The following is a 13,313-nucleotide window of genomic DNA, read 5'->3' as shown; positions in this document are numbered from 1 at the left end:
GATTATAGAGTACTCTTTTTGTGCTGTTAGAATGCCAATTGTTCACTGTAATTGTGTTTTATGTCATATATTCAATTTAGAGGGCTGTGAAGATAAATATAAATTGCATTGTGACTGCATCATTTCTGAGGCAATCACCAATTGGAAAAAGTAATGCCACCAGGGTACAGTTTTTTCCAGTATACTTTGTGTATAATTGGAAAAGCTAATGTAAAATATTGAGGAAGTTTGAGCACAATGTACTTTCTGTATGAATTGAGTTTGAGATCTTTTATGCCAGTTTTTATTAAAAGAAAAGCATATTGCTGGAAGCCAGCCCTGATCATTAAAATTGGCCACATTGCCAGACTAAGCTTTTGCTAGTTGGGTCTATTTGTAGCACTTCAAGAAGGTTCTTAGAGTTGAGCTGTTTTAGTTTTGGATATAAAGACATCAGGCATTGTTTTAAAGATTTAAGGTTTTTTTTGGCTGATCATGAATAATTCTTTATTATTTTTAAAAGCATTTTCAATAACGGGAAATACTGTTTCCCTTTTTCAGAGTTTTATCACAATAAATGTTTTTCACTCACACCCTTTAAAGCCCCATTTCTCATTGAGTCATAGAGCATGGAAACAGACCATTTGGTCAAACTTGTCGATGCCAACCAGATATCCTAAATTTGTCCATTCTGATTTGCCAGCATTTGGTCCTCATCCCTCTAAATGCTTCCTATTCTATGCCCCTTATCGTTTTTGAAAACTTACCTTCCCTCCCACTTCTACAACAATGATAGGATCCCCAAGTTTTCTCCTCTCCACTCCACCAGCCTCTGTATCTATGGGATTATAAGGCACAATTTCTGACACCATGTGGAATGAACTTCCAGTCGAAATAGTGGATGCAGGTACAGTTATGTTTAAAGATATTTGGATAAATACACGAGTAAGAAATGTTCAGAGGTAAATGGGCCAAGCACAGGCAGATGGGGCTAGTTTAATTTGAATAATGGTCCCCTCAGCCTCTAAGGCTCCAGGGAAAATAGCCCCTAGTCAGCCTCTCCCTTTAGCTCAAACCGTCCAACCGGGGCAGCATCCTTGTAAATCTTTTCTGAACACTTCAAGTTTCACAACATCCTTCGTACAGCAGGGAGACCAGAACTGAGTGCAGTATTACTCCAGTGGCCTAACCAATGTGCTGTACAGGCGCAACATGACCTCCAACGCCCATAGTCAATGTACTGACCAATTAAGGGCAAGCGTACTAAATGCCTTCTTCACTATCCTGTCTATCCGTGACTCTACTTTCAGAGAACTATGAACCTGCACTCCAAGGTCTGTTAGTTCAGGAGCATTCCCCAGGACCTTACCTTTTTAAGTGTATAAGTTCTGCCCTGATTTGTCTTTCCAAAATGCAGCACCTCCCATTTTTCTAAATTTAAAGTCCATTTGCCACTTCTCAGCTCAACAGCCTAACTGATCAAGGGCCAGTTGTAATTTACTTGGCTGCCCGCTACACCGATAATTTTGGTGTCATCTGCAAACTTCCTAATCATACCTCTTAGGTTGACATCCAGATCAGCACTGGCCCATCTGGAACACTGCTGGTCACAGTCTTCTAGTCTGAAAAGCATCCTCTGTCTCCTATCTTCAAACCAGCTCTGATTCCAAATAGCTAGGTCTTCCTGTATTCCGTGTGATCTAACCTTGCTAACCAGTCTACCGTGCCGAACTTTGTCAAAAGCCTTACTGAAGCCTATGTAGATCACTCTTACTTGTTTGGTTGTGTCTCTTATGTCATTGCATTATCAGCTCCCTGATTGATTGTGCTGCTAGAAGTGGGACCATCGCATCTGTACCCAGCAGTTGAAAAATGGTGTCTTTTCAGAACAGTTCTCTTCTCAAGTTCTGAAGCAAACTTCATTTTTAAAATCTTTATTAAAAACAAAATTGGCTTTTTGTAGCTGTCCCATGAGAGGATCTGTTGCAATTTCAGTTTTGAATGAATTGTCTGTACTAGTCTATAGAAACTTTACCCTGTTTCTTTAGTTGTCTCCATTTCTGATTACCACCCTCAAATAATACCCTTATTGTTATGACTAGTCCCTAATTTGATGGAGTAGGGCACCAGTTCCTGAGTTAAGCTTACCCTTGCCGGTACAGATTGATTGATTACTTTTGTGTTGCCCATTTGCTTTAAGTGTGAATTGATGACAAAGTGATAGAATCAGGGCCTTTGTGACCTGAATGAACAGACTATGCAATTCTGATATTGGCTTAGCCAATCGGATTAAAGAGGTGTGAAACTAACAGTGCAAGGACTAAGAAGGAAGTGTGAATTAGAGAGGGTTAATTCATTGTCAGAGATAATAAAATGTGACGCTGGATGAACACAGCAGGCCCAACAGCATCCCAGGAGCACAAAAGCTGACGTTCTGAAGAAGGGTCTAGGCCCGAAACGTCAGCTTTTGTGCTCCCGGGATGCTGCTGGGCCTGCTGTGTTCATCCAGCCTCACATTTTATTATCTTGGATTCTCCAGCATCTGCAGTTCCCATTATCACTAATTCATTGTCATATTGGTGCTGAGAGAAAGAAGTGAGGGATAAGAGACTGGATTGAGAAAGAAACAGAGAAAGAAAGGACTCTTTTTAATGGCTTTACATGAAAAATCTCCAGTTAAAAGTTGAAGAAACAAGTTTTTTTTAATGGTTATTTTCAGCAACCTGTATCTGAATGACACTTTGACATCTACTTGTATTGTTGTATACTGTAAATTTACATTTGGTAGTCTGCAATCAGTATTTTTTTGAACCACTGAATATTTTGTTTGTTCAATTATTTTTAATAAAAAAAACCTTTGAAAGCATTAAACTAAAATTGTTGACATGAATGATTCCATTTCTGGAGTTAGACAAGCCACCAACATCTGTTACAAGCTCATAGAATCCCATAGTTACCTTGACTATAAACTCTCATCTGCTTCTTGTAAGGACTCCAGGCCGTTCTTCCAGTTTCTCTGTCTTCATCACATCTGTTCTGATGATCCCATTATCTTCAAGTTGGCCCCCGGAATGTGCGCTTCAATTTTTTTTCCTCAACCGAAACTTGCCAGCCACTGTGGTTGATAGAATCCTTGGCCCTTTTTGCCCTCACCCCTTATCTTCCCCTTCCACAACACCGATAGGATCACCAAGTTCTCACTTTCTATTCCACCAGTGTCCATATCTATAGGATCATAAGCTGCCATTTGTGACGCAGGTACAGTTTTATGTTTAAAAGACATTTGCATAAGTATGCAAATAAGAAATTTTCAGAGAAATATGGGCTAAGTGCGGGCAGGTGGGACTCATTTAGTTTGGAATTATGGTTGGCCAGTTAGACTGAACGGTCTGTTTCTGTGCTGTATGATTATGAGTGACTGTCTGACACTGGTCAAGCCCGAATTGGGGCTGTGAGGCAGCTGCTTTACTTCCTTGATTTAGCAAAGAATTGAAATGAGGTACAGGTCTTCCTTCTTTCACAGATTTGGTGCTTCAGCTTATGGATGTGAATTGAGGTAATCAGTAACAATGTCAATACAGTTCTCCATTTAGAAGAAACATGTCTTCTAGTGTTTCTTCGAGATCAGTTTTCATGGACAGGCTGTTTTCGGTTTTCAGCATGTCCAATATATTTAGATGTTTTTTTAACTAAACTTTTTTAATAAATCATGCAGACATGCTATTCATCTTTTTGGTGTGTTATCTAATGCTGTCTTGCTGTTGCATTCTGTCACTTGTCTTGGGATACCGTTTTTAGAAACTATTTTGTTCTTCAAAACAAAAACATTTTATTGGTTACAGTTTGGAGATTGCTCACAATCATGTCCTGCAGTTGGAAAGAAACATGTTAAACATTTTCAAAGAAGAGGGGATTTGGGACCCTGACGATTAATAGATTCCCTAGATACCTATAACAAGCTTGTGCAGCCATGGAAAGATTGTATTCCCACGGGACTATGGATATTGAATAGGCTACTCTTTCTGTATTTTTTTCAATATTGTGAATATGTGCACATAGAAGCAGCAGTCGGCCATTCAGCCGCTCAAGTCTGTTCTACCCTTCATGAAGTCGTGGCTGATTGCTGTTCAAACTTCATATGTACTCACTTTTTGGCTCATACCGCCTAATACCTTTGCTTAAGAAAAAAAAATCAATCTCAAATTTAAAATGAATAATGATCCTGCATCTACTGCCATTTGTGGAAGCGAGTTCTAAACCCCTAAGGCCCTCTTGTGTGTAGAAGTACTTCCTAACTGCTCACTTGAATGGTTTGGCCTTAACTTTCACACTTTGTCCCCTAGTTGTAGAATCCCCAACCCGTAGAAATAGTTTTATCTTTATTTGCTCCATCTTCTCCTGTTAAAATTTTGAAGTTTTTGATCAGGTCACCCTTACCTTCTAAATTCTAGAGAATTAGAATGTGAGGCTTGGTTAATTGCTCTGATTTAATCAGCATTCTGGCCATTTCCAAATTAAATGTAGACATGACACGTTACATATAGAACATAGAACACAGCACAGTACAGGCCCTTCGGCCCTCGCTGTTGTGCCGACCTGACCAGTTGTTGGTGATTACTCTCCAACAGTTTGAACCTGATATCATCTCTTGCATCCTATTTTCTTGAGCATTAGTCCCCTTCACTTTGGAGAAATCACTTAGGAATTCATTTGGAAATAAATGAGAGAATATTAACTTTTTTTTTCAACACTGACTGCAGTTTTAATTTCTTTGTGGGGCTCCTGTCCTGTCCTGAACATTGCATTGTCTTGTAACAAAAGGTGCCTTTGGCAACATTTTTTTGCAGTTCAGTCAACACAATACTTTATACATAGTCTACGATTAGACTGTCATTGTCAACTTGCTTTGCAGGCTCCTCCTTCATTGCTTTTCTTGAATATTCTTTGTTATGTTAGAGTTTTCATGGGACATTCTGATACTTTGCAAATTGAGGCTCCATCTCTACAACCTTCATTGCTCTCTGCAGTCCAAAACATCTGGTCTCTTGCACATCCTGTTATGAATTCCTCTACTCTGATAGTTGTCATCTGCCTAGACTCTAAGCCAGGCTCCCTAAAATTGGGTTTGGGACCACAGGTAAAGTTGTGAGTATCGAGGTGGCAATGGTTGACTCTCCTCTTCGTTCTCAAATATCCTATACTCCACCTCTCACCAAGGGGTTGCAATAATTTTCAAGCCTTGAAGTGGTTCTCAGTGGGGAAGGGTTTGTGAAGCACTGCCCTAGACTTAGAAATTTCCTCCCTTGGCATCCCTGCCTCACTGTCTCCGCCTCCCTTTGAGCTTTTGGTTAAAACCCATGCATTTGATCAAGTTTTAGGCTGTGTGTTAATTTATCTTGTGGCTTGGTGTCACACTTTGTTAATTTTCTCCTGTGAGGTAGCTTGTGGTACTTCACCCAAGTTAGAGTTGCTGTATATATGCAAGTGGTTTGTTGTTGTGTTTATGTTAAGGAACTGAGGAATTCAAGTTGATGTTTCTTTTTGCTTCTCTCAATTCCCAAAGTATATTTTATTTTTAAAGTAGGCAGTTCTTTTTAACAACAGTTGAATTTTAACTGTTTGTGATTTTTGTTTAGGATTCCTCCATAAGCACTTTATTTTTCCATTCTGTAAAGAGCCAGGAGATTAAAAATGAATTTTTGCTTAGTCGTTTCTTTTTACTTTGTCATCCATTAGCTCTGACCATATTACCCCATGTTTCATATTATTTTGCATTTGTTCTGAGTTGTGTTAACTCACATCAAGTAGTTTTTCTTAGGATTATAGACAATATATTAAGAAAGCAAGCAGTAACCTCTCCCCACAGTCTTGACCCGAAACATCAACTTTCCTGCTGTTTTGATGCTGCTTGACTTGCTGTGTTCATCCAGCTTCACACTGTGTTACCTCAGTATCCTATTAATCTTGCCGTAAGTCTAGTAACTCTGAACTCCAGTTCAAATCTTGTCATCGAAGCACAGAAATTGCATTTGATTGTTGGGAGCTAACGTCGGTAGAAATAAGGATCATGAAAGCTTTTCAATTGTTGTAAAAACACAGCTGCGTAGCTAACTGTAGAGACAACTGGATAGGCAATAAATCTGCATTGTTAGTATCTCCCACACTCCAACAAAATAAATGACATCACTTCTGTAAAGCTAGTTAGAAATGCTTAAATTGTAGTTGGTCTGCAACCACTATGATCACCCCATTGCTGCTGCCACCACCAGCCATCTTTTTGTAGATAAAGTGTGGGCTGGATGAACACAGCAGGCCAAGCAGCATCTCAGGAGCACAAAAGCTCTTGCGCTCCTGAGATGCTGCTTGGCCTGCTGTGTTCATCCAGCCCCACGCTTTGTTATCTTGGATTCTCCAGCATCTGCAGTTCCCATTATCACTGATACAATCTTTTTGTAGATTTTTCTTTTGGTCATGTTGTGATGGAAAACTGATTGGAATCTTCTACATATTGATTTGATTCTCAGCTCCCTGGAATAGAATGATGGGCAATGTTATCTGCATTGTTTCTTCTCTCAACTTAGTTCTGTATTTTTACAATTATGTGGTAAAATTGAAACTTTCTACTTTGTGAACAGCTGTAAACACGCTCATGTAAACTACTTTGTAAAGTGTGATTCACAATTTAAAATTGCAGAGGTGACCCTCTCTGGCCTGATTCATGGCTGTTATAGTTGAGGTTATTTAATTTTCATAAAATGACGTACTGCTTTTAATATATACACATTTTATGATGATTATGGCAGCAGTGTTTTTAACATTTGCCATCGTTATTGTTAATCTCAGAGTGGCATTTTCTGTAGTTAGGTATTCAGAAGTTGCTTGGCAGTAGCCCTAAGATAATCTAGAGGATGTATCATTGAGGTTCCCTCAGTATCATTTGATGAGAATTAATTGAACTGATGAGAACCTCCTATATTGTTGTACTATTCATATCTCACTGTAAAAACCTTTGAAAAAATAACATTGCCAAATGAAGAGTAATTGAGTTTTTTAATGATATACTAAATTAATACTTTTAGGGAGCATCTCTCTGACCATAAAAGGTCAAATTTATATAAAGGTTGCTGGTGATTTCCACTGCTTCATGAATCCAGCCTGTTATGTTGTAAAATATTGGCCTGTGTGGGTGCCCATTCAAACACCTTTAAATGTGCATATCTAGATTGTTCTGTCACATGATTTTATTTCTTAACTGCACAGAATTGCATAGAATTTAGTTTTTACTGACATTTGGAATGTCTGTGCTTAAATTCCAAATTAATGGATGTTTTTACATTTGAAGTTTGAACTACTTTAGTGAATAGTCTTGGCATTCTAATTCTTTTTGAAAGTTTTACTTAAACACTGAATGTTTTTCTTCTGTTTCTAGCCTGGGGACAAATTTAAAATTCCAAAGAAGAAAAAGGTCACCGAGATGGACAATGTGGAGACTCATTCTCCTCTATCCCGACTTACTGATTCAAGAATTGAAAATTTAAAACCATCGCATGTGAGTTGAAGTGGGATTTCATAAACGGATTCTTTTTCTACCTTTTTTTTAAAAAAAATTTTCTTCACTCCTATCTTGGAAAGACTTTTCAATTTGTATACCTTGTATAAGTTTCTGATCTTCATGCTTTATTTGTTCTTTCATGGTTGACATTGGCATAGCCAGCATTTTATTGTCCACTGTAAATGCTCTTGAAGTTGGTGGTGACAACTGTGTATCATTTCAGAGGTAAAAACCAACAAGTTACTGTGGATCTTGAATTACTGATGTAGACCAAAGATGAATAGTTTATTTTCTTCAAGGTGATTAATACAGCTATTAGTTTTTGATGACAATGCGATAGTTACATGCTCACTATTACTGATAACAGTGCACTTAATCCAGATTTATTTAATTTGAATTTATAATCTCCCAGAATATTGGTTGCTAAATCAGGAGCGTAGCTACAATGCTGTCATATCCTTTGTGACCATTATAGTATCTATGCTATTGCTATGACCCTTTGAGCAGCCCAATGGCCATTAACCCAATCTTATGTTTTGCAGCTGAAATCATTACATTGTGATCACGAGAGGGAAGCTTTCATTCTTCTATCCTTCCACTGCCCTTTTCTCCCCTACGGCTAGACTGAGGACAAACGCACTATATCATTATCATGTGGCCTCTACCAACTAAGTTGGCATAAAAATATAAGAAATAAACTTGAACCTTGCTTGCTTACTTAGTTTGTTGCATAATTTAGTGTATCCATGAGACTTCTATAACATTTTAAGCGTGGTGTTATAATGGTACCCACTAGTTGAAACACAGATTTTCTAATGGGCGGTCAGTGTTGCTGATGGTCTGAGAATCTTTACTTTAGATATCAGAAACTCAGCACACTTAAAAGATATTTGGATGAATACCTGAAGTGTTGCAATCTATAGAGCAGTGGATCAAAAGCTAGAAAGTGCAGTTTGGATATATATAGCTCTCTTTGAGCCAACGCAGACATGATGGATCAAATGGCTTCCTTCTAAGTAGTAAAATTTCTAACTTACCCTGACCTTGTTACCCCCCCCCCCCCAACAACTCCATCAATATTTTACCATCTTGTGCACATAGCTTGCCTTTATATTATTTCTTCTAAAGCATGTTGATACATTTCTTTGTGTTATATTTTACCTGACATAAGTGCCAATATGCTTGTTTTCCTGAAGCTGCTTTCAGTCCTTTTTCAAAAGTAGGTATTTTTTTTATGGCCAGCAATCATGCCGGTTATGCTTTTTAGTACCAAGCATGTTTTTCGGGAGGCGGTGATGCAAAATCAAAATGCTCCAGATGCTGGATGTCTGACATAAGAGTAGAATATACTGGAAATTCGGAGGTGAGGTTGAAGTATTTTGAGACAGAAACAAGGTTGTCATTTCAGATGTGAATCAAACTTTATCATGAAAGATCACAGACCTGAAACAGTAACCCATTTCTGTGGAAGTAGTTGTTGGCTTCAGACAGTTAGAATGCAGACTAGTTTCTCAATATATATTGTTGAAAGGGGAATAAAAATATGTTAGACGTTGTCTGTGGGAGTAATACTTTGTATAAGAATTCTAACCAGTATAATATGTTGTAATTTATTGTGTGTCGTATCTTTATATTTTCTTGTGCTCTTAAACAATCATCAGACTATATCTTGTTTCATTACTTAATTTAAAGAACTTCACAGAACACAGTCCACCTCTGCTCCTGGATTCCAAAGATGAACTGAAACATGGGCCTTTGTTCTGGAAGTAAAATTCAGGAGATTCACTCCTGAATGACTCTTTTGAGCAGCTGTAGGCCATTTGGTCCTTTTGAGCAGACATCCAAAATTTGCAAGCATCATTCCCATTTTGCTGTTTGGCCTCTTGTAACCCTTGACTACCTTGTCTATCAGACTCTACCTTGAGTAAATTCAAGGACCTGCAGTCTACCACTCCCAGGGAACAATTCCATGTACTAACATCTCTGGGAGAAAGAGAAAGTAGGTACTGTACATAACATTGCTTCTCTCCAATAAATATCCTGGCAATATATGTTACTAGTTTTTCTGTTATAACAGATTAACTTTGTTTAAAACATTTTGATTTTGTGTCTGTTTTCAGAAGCGCTGGCCGTTCTCTTATAATACTTTCAATAAAACAAGAAACCGAGACTCGATTGCTTATAGTCAACGGAGGAAATGCGGTGCAAAGCACAACATTCAAAGAGATGATGTTCAGCTGAAGTAAGAATAAGATCAACATTCCTTTTTTTACAAATGTTTGTCCTGATTTCAGTGCATATCCCTTTGTTTTGTAAGCATTTACTTATTACTTGTTTTTATAAGGTTGAATTGATAATGTCAAATATTGTTTCAATCAGTCTGCTTAAATGCTAGTAGAAAATAATTTCACCATGAAATGGTTGGAAGGTATCACTTTTTTTCTGTTTATCCCATGCTGTTTGCTGCCAAAAATATTTTTATTATCTGAACTATAGTTAATCTCAATTTGATAATTTGCTCGATGCCTATTCTGGAATTTAGTGGTAATATTGACCTCTCTGTTTTGTTGCTAAACATTAGCCCTTGTCCACTGAGGTAATCCTGTAACTTCTTGTTGCATAATACTCTCTCAGTCCTCTTTTTATTACTTTACTTTAGCTTTTTACATGTCATTAATATATCTTTTCATTTGCTTTGACTGTCCTTTTAGAACTAACGTCATTTCTATTCTTTATTCACTTTCATAAGCTCTGTAGCCTACCAGTCATAATCAGAAGGCTTTGCTCTATGTTTATGTTTGCTTTACTTGACAAGATTGTTTCCATTAGCTAGCATTCAATTAGAGCCAGTTGCTCTGAGTAAATGAGAAAGACCCAGAAGTATTTTGAGGCAGTGAAATCCATTTCAAGAGGTAGATGTCATTGGATGCTTCAGATGGCGTTCACAGAGTCTATCCAACTTTTTAATCTGGGTGAGGCTAAAGTAATCGATCCAACTGCAGGCAAGTAATGTGTTTTAAATGTTGACATTGATGGACCACCTTTAACATTTGGCAAAGGTTTGTGGCCTGAATGTGCAAGCCACAAATTCAGCTTTTTTGTGAACACTTCTTCAAATGAGTTTTGAACTGATGTTCATGAAATTCAACTCAACCTCCCTTCAGTAGAGGGAGGAAATTTGACAGCGGTGGGGTCATATTGCAAAACTGCAGTAGATGTTCCATGGTACGTCGTTTTGCTGAACATCATCTAATAGCATTGGACATTTGTAAAATAGTGACTGCTCTGCTTTTGATAGACAAGATCATAAATTTCCACAAAAACATTTTTTCTCTTTTTTGGTAGTACTTACACTAATTCCTCTGTAAACATTTGTATTTGTGTTGCACTTTGCCAGGGAAGCCAGAATTGTACTCAGAGATGTGCTGATGACAGATTCAGGAAGACAACATTTGCTGCACCTAAAAAAGCAAGACTGTAGTAATGTCGAAAGTACTGACACTGCAAATGCAAAAAAAAATTACACATCAACCAGTGAACTAAAAGATAATTGTCACGTGGAAACCAAATCATCTCACCAAGATAGTCATACGAACATTTTATCCAGCAGGTGGGTTCATGAGCTATGCTTCAACCAGCTGCTGCATGCATGAATGCATCAGTTTTGTTTCTTTCTTTGTGAAGTCTGCAAAGACATCACCTTGTGCACTGTTGAGTTTCCTGTGGATTATTCTTTGTTTAATCTTAAAGTTTCTCTGCTTTGAATTATGATCCTCTACATTTGTCTTCAATGCACTTTTAGAAAAGGTGCATTGTCCCCTGGAAATCACCTAGGATGATGCCAAGGAGATTAACTCCTTTTTGAAGTGATTTGATCTTCATCAGTTTCATAACTTCATAAAAACAGTGATACTCAATTTTTTTTCCAGCTGCGTGGCCATCGGAATTTTTAAAAAACAAATGATGCTGAAAATCGTAGCGGGCCAGGCAGCATCTGTGGGGACACAGCAAGTTAACGTTTTCAGTCTGGATGACTCAGCTGAGCTGCAGCAGAATTTTATTTTGTTTGCTTTTCTCCCAGTTGGAAGATTTCTGCTTGGTTTTGGTTTGAAGTTGAATTATTCTGTTTCTCAATTTGACAAATTCTCCATGTTGAGAATTTTTACTCAATGTTTGCTTTTTTTTTAGCTGAACTGTTTTACAATGCTGTTTTTGCCCGTATTACACCACAAATTCTGTATGGTTTTGGAGATTTAAGTTGAGGATAGGATTTCTTCTTACTCAATGCATTGGTATCAAAGTTCATATGACTGGTGATACAGTTAATCTGTAAATAATAATATTAGAATAATCATCACCTACTCAATCTTCTTTCACAATTTTCACAGTTAAGATTTTTGGCCACTTTTTTTGCATTCACATTAAAAATATTTGTATAATCAGTTATTAAGGGAATTCCAGACAGATCCTTTTGGATGTTGTAGTTGCAAGCTGCCACTTCTAGATGATGTGGCTGTAATCTATCTTGTGTCCTTTTGACCCAGTGAGCAATGTCACTGGAGATAAAATGTTATCTTAAATGTACAGTCATTCCAGGTGTGCAAGAGGGAGAAGATTTTCCAGCAGATGATCACAAAGGAAGCATTCGTAGGTCTGATCTGAGATTGGTTGTAATAAATACTTTGGATTCTTTTGTAACATCATACTGCTTTTACCTTGAAATCGTAAAAGATATGTGTACAACTGTTTTTAAAAACTTCTATTCAGTGGTACATATACTCTAGCATTTCTTGTAGGATAGCTTTATAAAGCACTTGGGTAAAATGCCTGCTGTAAATTTTTGATCTTGAGATGAAAGTACCGTGACATTTTTAAAAAAAAAAGTCAGCGGCACTGCTCTGGTTAAACATATAGTAATGGAAGTTGCTGACAGGACCTCAAGTCTTCTGCTTCAGAAAGGTATTGTTTACCTTGATAAATAGCACCCATTTTTTTGGGTGTACTCTTGACTACTGTCAGAATGAATTTCTGACCATTGGATGAGTTCACAACAACGTAAAAAATAGGTGTAGGAGTAGACAACGTCGCCTTTTTGGCCTCCTCCACAATTCAACCTAATCTTGACTTGACTTGGGCTTCGACTTGCTTTACCTCCCAGCTCCAAATATCCTTTGATTCCCTTACAGACCAAAAATCTGTCTATTCAGTCTTAAATATATTCAAAGATGTATCATCCTCAACCCTCTGAATGGACATTCATAACTCTTTTTGACTGAAGTAACTTATTCTCATTTTGGTCCTAAATAATCAGCCTCTAACTGGAGACTAAGCTCTGTATTCTAGATTTCGTGATTGGAACATGATCTCTCTGCATCTACTCTATAAAGCCCCTTCAATATTTTCTGTGTTTCAATGCGCTGATCTGTCATTCTTCTAAAGTTCAGAATATATACTCAGCCTTGTATATGCAGCCTCTCACCATCGGATAAATAGTCCATTTATCTGTATTATCCCAGGGATTAGTTCATTGAACTTTCACTGTACGTCCTTCAATGCAAGAATATGCTTTCATAAATATGGAAGCTAAACCTGCATAGTGTTTAAAATTTGATGTTACCAAAGCTGTGGGCAATTGTAGGACAACTTCTTTATTCCTGTACTTCAGTTCCCATGCAATAAAGGCAAACATGCTGTTTGTCATCCTACTTATGTGCTGTACCTGCATACTAACTTTTTATATTCCTTGCTGTTTGAACACGAATATTTAGAAATTTCACATTTT

At 37.6% G+C, this 13,313-nt stretch overlaps 1 protein-coding gene across 5 annotated transcripts in view; it reads left to right on the top strand.

The window, feature by feature from the left end:
- senp7 (SUMO specific peptidase 7) overlaps positions 1–13,313 on the top strand; it is a 111,064-nt gene that overhangs the window by 10,902 nt on the left and 86,849 nt on the right. For 4 of the 5 annotated variants that reach the window (XM_048541035.2, XM_048541034.2, XM_048541036.2 and 1 more), the window contains exons 3-5: positions 7,409–7,528; positions 9,652–9,773; positions 10,929–11,141. In XM_048541035.2, the coding sequence (XP_048396992.2) occupies positions 7,409–7,528; positions 9,652–9,773; positions 10,929–11,141 (455 nt within the window). The remainder of the gene's footprint in view (positions 1–7,408; positions 7,529–9,651; positions 9,774–10,928; positions 11,142–13,313) is intronic. The other variant, XM_048541039.2, reaches the window with a different exon arrangement.

This window comes from Stegostoma tigrinum, chromosome 12 (genome assembly GCF_030684315.1).
Source record: "Stegostoma tigrinum isolate sSteTig4 chromosome 12, sSteTig4.hap1, whole genome shotgun sequence".
NCBI lineage: Eukaryota > Metazoa > Chordata > Chondrichthyes > Orectolobiformes > Stegostomatidae > Stegostoma > Stegostoma tigrinum.
Note: the sequence above shows the minus strand (reverse complement) of the source record. Positions and strands in the feature narration are given on the sequence as shown.